At 58.3% G+C, this 14,575-nt stretch overlaps 1 protein-coding gene across 1 annotated transcript in view; it reads left to right on the top strand.

Annotated features, from left to right (window-relative positions):
* Positions 1 to 14,483, top strand: part of LOC116936956 (chromosome-associated kinesin KIF4-like) — a 210,960-nt gene extending 196,477 nt beyond the window's left edge. The window contains 7 exon segments of the mRNA XM_076056569.1: positions 2,090 to 2,234; positions 5,140 to 5,250; positions 8,031 to 8,114; positions 10,525 to 10,638; positions 13,446 to 13,470; positions 13,473 to 13,615; positions 14,326 to 14,483. Coding sequence (XP_075912684.1) covers positions 2,090 to 2,234; positions 5,140 to 5,250; positions 8,031 to 8,114; positions 10,525 to 10,638; positions 13,446 to 13,470; positions 13,473 to 13,615; positions 14,326 to 14,427 — 724 coding nt within the window. The 3' untranslated portion in view covers positions 14,428 to 14,483.
* Positions 14,484 to 14,575: the final 92 nt, after the last annotated feature.

The following is a 14,575-nucleotide window of genomic DNA, read 5'->3' as shown; positions in this document are numbered from 1 at the left end:
ACTGGCTGTGGTTGACTGTTACTGGTTCACTGTGGTTGACTGTTACTGGTTCACTGTGGTTGACTGTTACTGGTTCGCTGTGGTTGACTGGCTGTGGTTGACTGTTACTGGTTCACTGTGGTTGACTGTTACTGGTTCACTGTGGTTGACTGTTACTGGTTCACTGTGGTTGACTGGCTGTGGTTGACTGTTACTGGTTCACTGTGGTTGACTGACTGTGGTTGACTGTTACTGGTTCACTGTGGTTGACTGTTACTGGTTCACTGTGGTTGACTGTTACTGGTTCACTGTGGTTGACTGGCTGTGGTTGACTGTTACTGGTTCACTGTGGTTGACTGACTGTGGTTGACTGTTACTGGTTCACTGTGGTTGACTGGCTGTGGTTGACTGTTACTGGTTCACTGTGGTTGACTGACTGTGGTTGACTGTTACTGGTTCACTGTGGTTGACTGACTGTGGTTGACTGTTACTGGTTCACTGTGGTTGACTGTTACTGGTTCACTGTGGTTGACTGGCTGTGGTTGACTGTTACTGGTTCACTGTGGTTGACTGGCTGTGGTTGACTGTTACTGGTTGACTGATGGGCAACCTCAGGAACAAGATCCCTGTGGTTGACCTTGTGGTTGACTGTGGTTGACTGGCTGTGGTTGACTGACGCTGTAATTGACTGGTTCACTGTGACTGTGGTTGACTGTGGTTGACTGATGCTGCGGTTGACTGTGGTTGACTGTGGCTGACTGTGGCTGTGGTTGACTGACTGTGACCGACTCTGGTTGACTGTGGTTGACTGTGGTAGACCATGGCTACGGTTGACTGACGCTGTGGTTGACTTTGACTGACTGGTTGACTGTGACTGTGACCGACTGCGGTTGACTGTGGTTGACTTTGGCTGTAGTTGACTGGTTCACTGTGACCGACTGCGGTTGAGTGGTTGACCGTGGCTGTGGTTGACTGACGCTGTGGCTGACTTTGATTGTGACTGTGGTTGACTGACTGTGACCGACTGTGGTTGACTGTGGTTGACTGTGACTGTGACTGACTGCGGTTGACTGTGGTTGACTTTGGCTGTAGTTGACTGGTTCACTGTGACTGTGACCGACTGCGGTTGAGTGGTTGACCGTGGCTGTGGTTGACTGACGCTGTGGTTAACGGTGACTGTGACCGACTGTGGTTGACTGTGGTTGACTGTGGTAGACCGTGGCTATGGTTGACTGACGCTGTGGTTGATTTTGACTGTGACTGTGGTTGACTGCGGTTGACTGTGGTTGACCGTTGCTATGGTTAACTGTGTTTGTGGTTGACTGTGCTGGGCTGTGTTTGTGGTTGACTGTGACTGTGACCGACTCTGCGGTTGACTGTGGCTGTGGTTGACTGTGGCTGTGGTTGACTGTGACTGTGACCGACTCTGCGGTTGACTGTGGCTGTGGTTGACTGTGACCGACTGCGGTTGACTGACTGTGGTTGACTGTGGCTGTGGTTGCCTGTGACTGTGACCGACTCTGCGGTTGACTGTGGCTGTGGTTGACTGACGCTGTGGTTGACTGTGACCGACTGCGGTTGACTGTGACTGTGGTTGACTGTGACTGTGACCGACTGTGGTTGACTGATGCTGTGGTTGACTGTGACCGACTGCGGTTGACTGCGGTTGACCGTGGCTGTGGTTGCCTGTGACTGTGACCTTCTCTGCGGTTGACCGTGGCTGTGGTTGACTGACGCTGTGGTTGACTGTGACTGTGTCCGACTCTGCGGTTGACTGTGGCTGTGGTTGATTGTGACTGTGTCCGACTCTGCGGTTGACTGTGGCTGTGGTTGCCTGTGACTGTGACCGACTCTGCGGTTGACTGACGCTGTGGTTGCCTGTGACTGTGACCGACTTTGCGGTTGACCGTGGCTATGGTTGACTGACGCTGTGGTTGTCTGTGACTGTGACCGACTTTGCGGTTGACCGTGGCTATGGTTGACTGACGCTGTGGTTGTCTGTGACTGTGACCGACTTTGCGGTTGACCGTGGCTATGGTTGACTGACGCTGTGGTTGCCTGTGACTGTGACCGACTCTGCGGTTGACTGTGGCTGCGGTGGACCGTCCAGGCTGAGCGAGCAGCGGCGCAAGCGTCTGCAGGAGCTCGAGGCGCAGATGAACGACCTCAAGAAGAAGATCACGGAGCAGACGCGGCTGCTGCGCCTCAAGGAGAACACAGTCCGCAGTGTCAGCAAGCTGCACTCGGAGATACAGGTGCTGTGCACGCACACACACGCACACAGAGCGGTACACATACACACACACGCACACACACGCACACACACGCACACACAGAGCGGTACACATACACACGCACGCACACACACACACACACAGAGAGGTACACACACATACAGAGAGGTACACACACACACACGCACGCACACACGCACACACACGCACACAGAGCGGTACACATACACACACACGCACACAGAGAGGTACACACACATACAGAGAGGTACACACGCACACACAGAGAGGTACACACACATACAGAGAGGTACACGCACACACACAGAGAGGTACACACACATACAGAGAGGTACACGCACACGCACACACATACAGAGAGGTACACACACATACAGAGAGGTACACGCACACGCACACACACACATACAGAGAGGTACACATACACACACACGCACACGCACACACACGCACACACACGCACACACACAGAGAGGTACACACACATACAGAGAGGTACACACACGCACACACGCACACACACACACATACAGAGAGGTACACACACACACGCACACACACAGAGAGGTACACACACATTCATACAGAGACACACACACATACAGAGATACACATACACACACACGCACGCACACGCACAGAGGTACACACACACACGCACACACACAGAGAGGTACACACACATACAGAGAGATACACACATACAGAGACACACACGTACAGAGATACACACACACGCGCACACACATACAGAGAGATACACATACAGAGATACACAGAGATACACACACACACACGCGCACACACACATACAGAGATATACACATTCAGAGATACACACACAGAGATCCACACACACGCACGCACACACACACATACAGAGAGGTACACACACACGCACACACACATACAGAGAGGTACACATACACACACACGCACACACACGCACACTCACAGAGAGGTACACACACATTCATACAGAGAGACACACACATACAGAGATACACACACGCACACACACGCACACACACGCACACACAGAGAGGTACACACATACAGAGAGGCACACACGCACACACACAGAGAGGTACACACACATTCATACAGAGAGATACACACATACAGAGACACACACATACAGAGATACACATACACACACGCGCACACATACAGAGAGATACACATTCAGAGATACACACACAGAGATACACACACACACGCGCACACACACATACAGAGATATACACATTCAGAGATACACACACAGAGATCCACACGCACGCACACACACACATACAGAGAAGTACACACACATACAGAGAGATGCACATACAGAGATACACATACACGCACACACTACACAGAGAGATACACATTCAGAGATACACATACATACAGAGAGATACACATGCAGAGATACACATACACACACACGCACATACAGGGAGATACACATACAGAGATACACACACAGAGATACACAAAGATAAAGATCCCCCGTATAGCCTTAACAGACTGTTGGGGCAAGTGCTGTTAGCGAGCAGCACCTATGAAGGCCGGAACGGTACACGAGGGGGTGGGTGGCCAGCACCACGCCCGACCGCCTTTGTCTCCCCAGTGGCGATATTTGCACACCACACCAGGTACTCATTTGAGGCTGAGTCGACCTAGGGGAGGCCGGGGACCGGTTCAGATAATCGTCACTGGTGTTGGCCGTGAGCGGGAATTGAACCCGGGTCGCCAGGTTCATAGCGCAGCGTAGCGCTAACCGCTACACTATCGCTCCCCTTACAGAGATACACACACACACACATACAGAGATACACACACACAGATACACACACACAGAGATACACACACATAGATACGGAGAGATATACACACACACATACAGAGGGATACATACATACAGAGAGATACACACACAGACAGAGAGATACACACACAGACAGAGAGATACACACACATACAGAGAGATGCAAAGATACAGATATGCATACAGAGAGATAAGACAAAGATCCCCCGTGTAGCCTTAACAGACTTTTGGGGCAAAGTGCTGTTAGCGAGCACCTATCAAGGCTACCAGCACTGTGGCACACGAGGGGGTGGGTGGCCAACACTTCGCCCGGCCGTCTTTGTCTCCCCAGTGGCGATGTTTACGCACCACACCAGTTACTCAGGCTGAGTCGACCTAGGGGAGGCCCGGGACCGGTTCAGATAATTGTCACTGGTGTTGGCCGTGAGCGGGAATTGAACCCGGGTCGCCAGGTTCATAGCGCAGCGTAGCGCTAACCGCTACACTATCGCTCCCCTTACAGAGATACACACACACACACATACAGAGATACACACACACAGATACACACACACAGAGATACACACACATAGATACGGAGAGATATACACACACACATACAGAGGGATACATACATACAGAGAGATACACACACAGACAGAGAAATACACACACAGACAGAGAGATACACACACATACAGAGAGATACAAAGATACAGATATGCATACAGAGAGATACACACACATACAGATACAGAGAGATGCAGGTGTTACAAAGACAAAGATCCCCCGTGTAGCCTTAACCGACTTTTGGGGCAAAGTGCTGTTAGCGAGCACCTATCAAGGCTACCTACCGGCACTGTGGCACACGAGGGGGTGGGTGGCCAACACCTCGCCCGGCCGTCTTTGTCTCCCCAACTCGGGGTCGCCGGGTTTGTTAGCGCTAACCGCTCCCCGCTAGACGTGCACACGCGAAGGTAAGTTGGTGCCTCTGATACAACGACTGTGGAGAGGGAGAGAGAGAGAGAGAGCGAGCGACAGACTCGGGGGCCGAGCGTCACCCCAAAGGTTTTATCTCCCGCTTCAACCCCCCCAACCCCCGTCTCCCAGGCGATGAAGTCTCAGCGCGTGCAGCTGATGAGGCAGATGAAGGAGGACGCGGAGAAGTTTCGCCTGTGGAAGGCGCAGAAGGACAAGGAGGTGCTGCAGCTCAAGGAGAAGGTGGGGGGGAGAGAGAGAGAGAGAGGGGGCACGCGTGTGAGTCGGAGAGAGAGGGTGTGCGTGAGAGAGCGTGAGTGTGTGTGAGTGAGTGTGAGTGAGTTTGAGGGAGTGTGAGTGAGTGAGTGAGTGACGGAGAGTGAGTGAGTGAGTGAGAGAGAGTTAGTGACAGAGAGAGAGAGTGAGTGACAGAGAGAGAGTGAGTGACAGAGAGAGAGTGAGTGACAGAGAGAGAGTGAGTGACAGAGAGAGAGTGAGTGACAGAGAGAGAGTGAGAGTGAGTGAGTGAATGACAGAGAGTGAGTGAGTGACAGAGAGTGAATGAGTGACAGAGAGTGAGTGAGTGAATGGCAGAGTGAGTGAATGGCAGAGTAAGTGAATGGCAGAGTGAGTGAATGGCAGAGTGAGTGAATGGCAGAGTGAGTGAATGGCAGAGTGAGTGAGTGACAGAGAGAGTGAGTGACAGAGAGAGTGAGTGACAGAGAGAGTGAGTGACAGAGAGAGAGTGAGTGACAGAGAGTGAGTGACTGAGTGACAGAGAGTGGGTGAGTGAGTGATAGAGAGTGAGTGACAGAGAGTGAGTGAGAGTGAGTGAGTGAGTGACAGAGAGTGAATGACAGAGAGTGAGTGAGTGAGTGACTGAGTGAGTGAATGACAGAGTGAGTGAATGACAGAGTGAGTGAGTGAGTGACAGAGAGTGAGTGACAGAGTGGGTGAGTGAGTGATAGAGAGTGAGTGACAGAGAGTGAGAGTGAGTGAGTGAATGACAGAGAGTGAGTGACAGAGAGTGAATGACAGAGAGTGAGTGAGTGACAGAGAGTGAGTGACTGAGTGACAGAGAGTGGGTGAGTGAGTGACAGAGTGAGTGAGTGACAGAGTGAGTGAGTGACAGAGAGAGAGTGAGTGAGTGAGTGACAGAGAGTGAGTGACTGAGTGACAGAGAGAGAGTGAGTGAATGACAGAGAGAGAGTGAGTGACAGAGAGAGAGTGAGTGACTGAGTGAGTGAGTGACAGAGTGAGTGAGTGAGTGACCAATAGAGAGTGAGTTAGTGACAAATCGAGAGTGAGTAAGTGACAGAGAGAGAGTGATAGAGAGAGAGAGTGAGTGAGATCGAGAGAGAGTCAATGTGCGTGTATGTATGTAAGAATAGCTCCACTTGCTACGTGGTGTAGCGTTGTGTAGGAAACATCACCTCTGGATGAACGTTGCGTGCATGCGAGTGAGCGAGCAAGTGTCTGTGTGAGTGTGTGAACGAATATATGTGTGTCAGCGTTGCCTGTGTGCATTTGAGCAAGTGAGTGTGTGAGCGTCTGTGTATGTAAGCCAGTTATGTGGGTGAGTGTTGCTTGCATGCGAGTGGGCGAGTGCCTGTAATGTGATCGTTGCATGGTTTTGAGTGTGTGTGAGCGAGTGCCCGTCTGTGCGAGTGAACGAGTGTGTGTGAGCGAGCGTGTGTCTTCGTGGGGAGCCGGTGGTGTAGTGGTTAGCGCTACGCTGCGCTATGAACCCGGCGACCCGGGTTCGATTCCCGCTCACGGCCAACACCGGTGACGATTATCCGAACCGGTCCCAGGCCACCCATAGGTCGACTCAGCCTCAAATGAGTACCTGGTGCGGTGTGTAAACATCGCCACTAGGGAGACAAAGGCGGTCGGGCGTGGTGCTGGCCACCCACCCCCTCGTGTACCGTTCCGGCCTTTATAGGTGCTCGCTAACAGCACTTGCCCCTACAGTCTGTTCGGGCTATATGGGGGATCTTTGTCGTTTGTCTTCTGTGTGTGTGTGGTGCATCGGCCGGTCATCTCAGTGACCCATGGCACCTGGGTCTGCCCCGTGACCTGCTGCTAGGGGGGGCATTCGACACTTCACGTGGCCTCAGCGTGCACATGGCCTGGCACAAGCGCCGTGGTGACGTCACCACCACTTAGTGGCGAATGGCGGTTGTTGTTGTTGGTGTGTTGTGTGTGTGTGAGCGAGCGAGTGTTTATGCATCCATCATTGAGCGTGAAGGCCGTGGTTTGGGAAGGCCGGACCCCCAGACCCCTGTGCTTGCAGTTGGTCACCTGTCCCTTCCCCGTGTCTCCCCGTGTGTCTCCCCGCGTCTCCCCGAGTCTCACCGAGTCTCACCGAGTCTCACCGAGTCTCCCCGCGTCTCCCCGCGTCTCCCCGCGTCTCCCCGTGTGTCTCCCCGTGTCTCCCCGTGTCTCCCCGTGTGTCTCCCCGCGTGTCTCCCCGCGTGTCTCCCCGCGTGTCTCCCCGTGTGTCTCCCCGTGTCTCCCCGTGTCTCCCCGTGTCTCACCGTGTGTCTCCCCGTGTGTTTCCCCGTGTCTCTCCCTGTCTCCCCGTGTGTCTCCCCGCGTGTCTCCCCGTGTGTCTCCCTGTCTCCCCGCGTGACTCCCCGTGTCTCCCCGTGTCTCCCCGTGTCTCTCCCTGTCTCCCCGTGTGTCTCCCCGTGTCTCTCCCTGTCTCCCCGTGTCTCTCCCTGTCTCCCCGCGTGTCTCCCCGTGTCTCCCCGTGTGTCTCTCCCTGTCTCCCCGTGTCTCACCGTGTCTCCCCGTGTGTCTCACCGTGTCTCACCGCGTCTCCCCGCGTCTCCCCGTGTCTCACCGTGTCTCCCCGTGTGTCTCCCCGTGTGTCTCTCCCTGTCTCCCCGTGTCTCCCCGTGTCTCTCCCTGTCTCCCCGTGTGTCTCCCCGTATGTCTCCCTGTGTCTCCCCGTGTCTCCCGGCGTGTCTCCCCGCGTGTCTCCCCGTGTCTCCCCGTGTCTCCCCGCGTGTCTCCAGGATCGCAAGCGTCAGTACGAGCTCGTCAAGCTGGAGAGAGACTTCCAGAAGCAAGCGGCCGTGCTGCGCCGCAAGACCGAGGAGGTGAGTCCACCTCATCACCAAGTCCACCTCATCACCAAGTCCACCTCATCACCAAGTCCACCTCATCACCAAGTCCACCTCATCACCAACCAAGTCTACCTCATCACCAACCAAGTCCACCTCATCACCAACCAAGTCCACCTCATCACCAACCAAGTCCACCTCATCACCAACCAAGTCCACCTCATCACCAAGTCCACCTCATCACCAAGTCCACCTCATCACCAAGTCCACCTCATCGCCAACCAAGTCCACCTCATCACCAACCAAGTCCACCTCATCGCCAACCAAGTCCACCTCATCACCAACCAAGTCCACCTCATCACCAAGTCCACCTCATCACCAAGTCCACCTCATCACCAACCAAGTCCACCTCATCACCAACCAAGTCCACCTCATCACCCACCAAGTCCACCTCATCACCCACCAAGTCCACCTCATCACCAACCAAGTCCACCTCATCACCAACCAAGTCCACCTCATCACCAACCAAGTCCACCTCATCACCAACCAAGTCCACCTCATCACCAACCAAGTCCACCTCATCACCAACCAAGTCCACCTCATCACCAAGTCCACCTCATCACCAAGTCCACCTCATCGCCAACCAAGTCCACCTCATCGCCAACCAAGTCCACCTCATCGCCAACCAAGTCCACCTCATCGCCAACCAAGTCCACCTCATCGCCAACCAAGTCCACCTCATCACCAACCAAGTCCACCTCATCACCAACCAAGTCCACCTCATCACCAAGTCCACCTCATCACCAACCAAGTCCACCTCATCACCAACCAAGTCCACCTCATCACCAAGTCCACCTCATCACCAAGTCCACCTCATCACCAAGTCCACCTCATCACCAACCAAGTCCACCTCATCACCAACCAAGTCCACCTCATCACCAACCAAGTCCACCTCATCACCAAGTCCACCTCATCACCAAGTCCACCTCATCACCAAGTCCACCTCATCACCAACCAAGTCCACCTCATCACCAACCAAGTCCACCTCATCACCAAGTCCACCTCATCACCAACCAAGTCCACCTCATCACCAACCAAGTCCACCTCATCACCAACCAAGTCCACCTCATCACCAAGTCCACCTCATCACCAACCAAGTCCACCTCATCACCAACCAAGTCCACCTCATCACCAACCAAGTCCACCTCATCACCAACCAAGTCCACCTCATCACCAAGTCCACCTCATCACCAAGTCCACCTCATCACCAAGTCCACCTCATCACCAACCAAGTCCACCTCATCACCAAGTCCACCTCATCACCAACCAAGTCCACCTCATCACCAACCAAGTCCACCTCATCACCAACCAAGTCCACCTCATCACCAACCAAGTCCACCTCATCATCAACCAAGTCCACCTCATCACCAACCAAGTCCACCTCATCGCCAACCAAGTCCACCTCATCACCAACCAAGTCCACCTCATCACCAAGTCCACCTCATCACCAAGTCCACCTCATCACCAACCAAGTCCACCTCATCACCAAGTCCACCTCGTCGTCCCCCCACCTCCTCACTCCCTGCACCTCGTGTCTGTGCCTCTCCGTCTCTCCGTCTGTCCTCCTGTCCCCTTGTCTCCATTGCGTCTCTCCCCCGTGTCTCCCCCCGTGTCTCCCCCCCGTGTCTCCCCCCGTGTCTCCCCCCGTGTCTCCCCCCGTGTCTCCCCCTCGTGTCTCCCACCCCCCGTGTCTCCCCCCGTGTCTCCCCCCGTGTCTCCCCACGTGTCTCCCCCCGTGTCTCCCCCCCGTGTCTCCCCCACGTCTCCCACCCCACGTGTCTCCCCCCCGTGTCTCCCCCCGTGTCTCCCCCCGTGTCTCCCCCCGTGTCTCCCCCCCGTGTCTCCCCCCGTGTCTCCCCCTGTGTCTCCCCCACGTCTCCCACCCCACGTGTCTCCCCCGTGTCTCCCCCGTGTCTCCCCCACGTGTCTCCCCCACGTCTCCCACCCCCCACGTCTCCCACCCCCCATGTCTCCCCCCCGTGTCTCCCCCACGTCTCCCACCCCCCGTGTCTCCCCCCCGTGTCTCCCAACCCCCCCCCCCCGTGTCTCCCCCTGTGTCTCCCCCACGTCTCCCACCCCCCATGTCTCCCCCCCGTGTCTCCCCCACGTCTCCCACCCCCCGTGTCTCCCCCCCGTATCTCCCCCCCGTGTCTCCCCCCCGTGTCTCCCCCCGTGTCTCCCCACCCCCGTGTCTCCCCCCGTGTCTCCCCCACGTCTCCCTCCCCCCCCCCGTGTCTCCCCCCGTGTCTCCCCCCGTGTCTCCCCCCGTGTTCTCCCCCCCCGTGTCTCCCCCACGTCTCCCACCCCCCGTGTCTCCCACCCCCCGTGTCACCCCCCGTGTCTCCCCCCCGTGTCTCCCCCCGTGTCTCCCCCCGTGTCTCCCCAGGCTGGCGCTGCGAACCGGCGTCTGCGCGACGCTCTCACGCGGCAGAAGGAGGTGGCGGAGAAGAGGAAGGAGACGCAGAGCAGAGGCACGGAGACCCTCGCCACGCGCGTCAAGGTGTGTCACCACCCTCGCCACCACCCTCAGCGTCACCACCCTCGCCGTCACCCTCACCACCACCCTCGTCACCACCCTCGCCACCACCCTCGCCACCACCCTCACCAACATCGTCACCACCACCCTCGCCACCACCCTCGCCACCACCCTCACCAACATCGTCACCACCACCCTCGTCGTCACCCTCGCCACCACCCTCGCCACCACCCTCGCCACCACCCTCACCGTCACCACACCTCGCCACCACCCTCACCGCCACCACCCTCGCCACCACCCCTCGCCACCACCCTCACCACCACCCTCACCACCACCCTCACCAACATCGTCACCACCCTCGCCACCACCCTCACCACCACCCTCACCACCACCCTCACCACCACCCTCACCAACATCGTCACCACCCTCACCTTCACGCTCACCCTCACCGCACGCTCACCACCGTCGCCACCCTCACCGTCACCACCCTCACGCTCACCCTCACGGCCCGCTCACCACTGTCACTACCCTACCCTCACTGTCACCACCCTCACCATCACCACCCTCACCGTCACCACCCTTGCCGTCACCACTCTCACTACCCTCACCCTCGCCGTCACCACCCTCACTGTCACCACCTTCACGCTCACCCTCACCGCACGCTCACCACTCTCACTATCCTCACCGTCACCACCCTCACCGTCACCACGTTCACGCTCACCCTCACCGCACGCTCACCACTGTCACTACCCTCACCGTCACCACCCTCACCGCACACTCACCACTCTCACTATCCTCACCGTCATCACACTCACTGTCACCACCCTCACCGCACGCTCACCGCCCTCACTACCCTCACCGCACGCTCACCATTCTCGCCACCCTCACCGTCACCACCCTCACCGTCACCACGTTCACGCTCACCTCACCGCACGCTCACCACTCTCGCTACCCTCACCCTCGCCGTCACCACCCTCACCATCACCACCCTCACCGTCACCACCCTCACGCTCACCCTCACAGCACGCTCACCACTGTCACTACCCTCACTGTCACCACCTCACCATCACCACCCTCACCGTCACCACGTTCACGCTCACCCTCACCGCACGCTCACCACTCTCACTACCCTCACTGTCACCACCCTCACCATCACCACCCTCACCGTCACCACCCTCACGCTCACCCTCACCGCACGCTCACCACTCTCACTACCCTCACTGTCACCACCCTCACCATCACCACCCTCACCGTCACCACCCTCACGCTCACCCTCACCGCACGCTCACCACTCTCACTACCCTCACTGTCACCACCCTCACCATCACCACCCTCACCGTCACCACGTTCACGCTCACCCTCACAGCACGCTCACTACTCTCACTATCCTCACCGTCATCACACTCACTGTCACCACCCTCACCGTCACCACACTCACCCTCACCGCACGCCCACCCTCACCGCACGCTCACCACTCTCGCTACACTCACCGCACGCTCACCACTCTCACTACCCTCACCGTCACCACCCTCACCGCACGCTCACCACTCTCATTACCCTCACCGTCACCACCCTCACCGCACGCTCACCACTGTCACTATCCTCACCGTCATCACACTCACGCTCACCCTCACCGCACGCTCACCACTGTCACCACCCTCACCGTCACCACACTCACTCTCACCCTCACAGCACGCTCACCCTCACCGCACGCCTCACCACTCTCGCTACCCTCACGGCACGCTCACCACTGTCTCTACCCTCACCGTCACCACCCTCACCGTCACCACTGTCACTACCCTCACCCTCGCCGTCACCACCCTCACTGTCACCACCTTCACGCTCACCCTCACCGCACGCTCACCACTCTCACTATCCTCACCGCACGCTCACCACTCTCACTACCCTCACCGTCACCACCCTCACCGCACGCTCACCACTGTCACCACCCTCACTGTCACCACCCTCACTGTCACCACCCTCACCGTCACCACGTTCACGCTCACCCTCACAGCACGCTCACCACTGTCTCTACCTTCACCGTCACCACTGTCACTACCCTCACCCTCGCTGTCACCACCCTCACTGTCACCACCTTCACGCTCACCCTCACCGCACGCTCACCACTGTCACTACCCTCACCGTCACCACGCTCACCGCACGCTCACCACTCTCACTATCCTCACCGCACGCTCACCACTCTCACTATCCTCACCGCACGCTCACCACTCTCACTATCCTCACCGCACGCTCACCACTCTCACTATCCTCACCGCACGCTCACCACTCTCACTATCCTCACCGCACGCTCACCACTCTCACTATCCTCACCGTCATCACCTTCATGCTCACCCTCAACCGCACGCTCACCACTCTCACTATCCTCACCGTTATCACCTTCACGCTCACCCTCACCGCACGCTCACCACTCTTGCCACCCTCACCGCCCTCGCCCCCTGCGTCGCGACACGACGGGTGGGGAGTGAGACGGCGCCTCCCTCCCTGCCTCCCTCCCTGCCTCCTCCCTGCCTGCCTCCTTCCCTGCCTGCCTCCCTCCCTGCCTCCCTCCCTCCCTGCCTCCCTGCCTCCCTCCCTGCCTCCCTCCCTGCCTCCCTCCCTGCCTCCCTCCCTGCCTCCCTCCCTCCCTCCCTGCCTCCCTGCCTGCCTCCCTCCCTGCCTCCCTCCCTGCCTCCCTCCCTCCCTGCCTGCCTCCCTCCCTGCCTCCCTCCCTGCCTCCCTGCCTCCCTGCCTCCCTCCCTCCCTGCCTCCCTCCCTCCCTGCCTCCCTCCCTCCCTGCCTCCCTGCCTCCCTGCCTGCCTGCCTGCGATCAGACGTGGCTGTCCCACGAGCTGGAGGTGCTGTGAGCAGCGAGGACGCCCGTCGCCACCTCTCCGACCTGCTGGAGGACCGCGCCGTCCTCGCCAGCGAGCTGGCGAGCCTGCGGCAGCAGCAGGAAGAGTCGCGGGCACCCTCACAGCAGCAGCCACCCGTCAAGATACGGGTACTTGGGGGGGGGGGGTCACGTGGGGGTCACGTGGGGGGTGGTGCTTGGGGGGGGGTCACGTGGGGGTCACGTGGTGGGTGGTGCTTGGGGGGGTCACGTGGGGGGTGGTGCTTGGGGGAGGGGGTCACGTGGGGAGTGGTGCTTGGGGGGGTCACGTGGGGAGTGGTGCTTGGGGGGGGGGGGTCACGTGGGGGGGGGGGGTCACGTGGGGAGTGGTGCTTGGGGGGTGTCACGTGGGGAGTGGTGCTTGGGGGGGGTCACGTGGGGAGTGGTGCTTGGGGGGGGTCACGTGGGGAGTGGTGCTTGGGGGGGGGGTCACGTGGTGGGGGGTGTCACGTGGGGAGGGGTACGTGTAGGGTCTCGCTACGAAGCCGAGTTCGATTCCCGCTCGTGGCCACCGCCGGTGACGACTATCTGAATCGGTCCGAGGGCCTCCCCTCCCCCCTCCCCTCCCCCCTCCCCCCTCCCCCCTCCCCCACCCCCCGCTGGGTCGACTCGGCCTCGAGTGAGTACCTGGTGCGACGTGTGGTAAAAAAAACATCGCCACCGGGGGAGACAAAGGCGGTCGGGCGTGTTGCTACCGGCGCCGAGCCTCCCACTCGGTAGCCTTCACTGCTGCTGCTGCTGCTGCTGCTCGCTAGCTGCAGCACTTGCTCCAGCAGTCCGTGAAGAGCTGCGCGGCGCGGCGCCTTTGTCTTTGTTGTCAGCGCCGCACCCTGTTGCTGTCCGAGCTGGAGGAGGCCCTGGGGCCCTCGGAGGAGCTGAACCAGCAAATCGTCAGCCTGGAGACGGAGATTGGACTACGGTGAGCGAGCGAGCGGTAGCGGTGACGGTGACGGTGCGGTGATGGCAGTGGTGGCGAAGTGGTGGAGGCGGTGAGGTTCGTGGAGGTGCGTGAAGGGTTGTCGTGGTGACGTTGTGGTGGTGGTGCTGGTGGTGGTGGTGGTGAGGGCAGCG

Source organism: Petromyzon marinus, chromosome 76 (genome assembly GCF_048934315.1).
Source record: "Petromyzon marinus isolate PM22_M1 ecotype Great Lakes invasive population chromosome 76, UKy_Petmar_22M1.pri1.0, whole genome shotgun sequence".
Taxonomy (NCBI): Eukaryota; Metazoa; Chordata; class Hyperoartia; order Petromyzontiformes; family Petromyzontidae; genus Petromyzon; species Petromyzon marinus.
The sequence above is the reverse complement of the archived record's forward strand: the minus strand, read 5'-3'. Positions and strand labels throughout refer to the sequence as shown.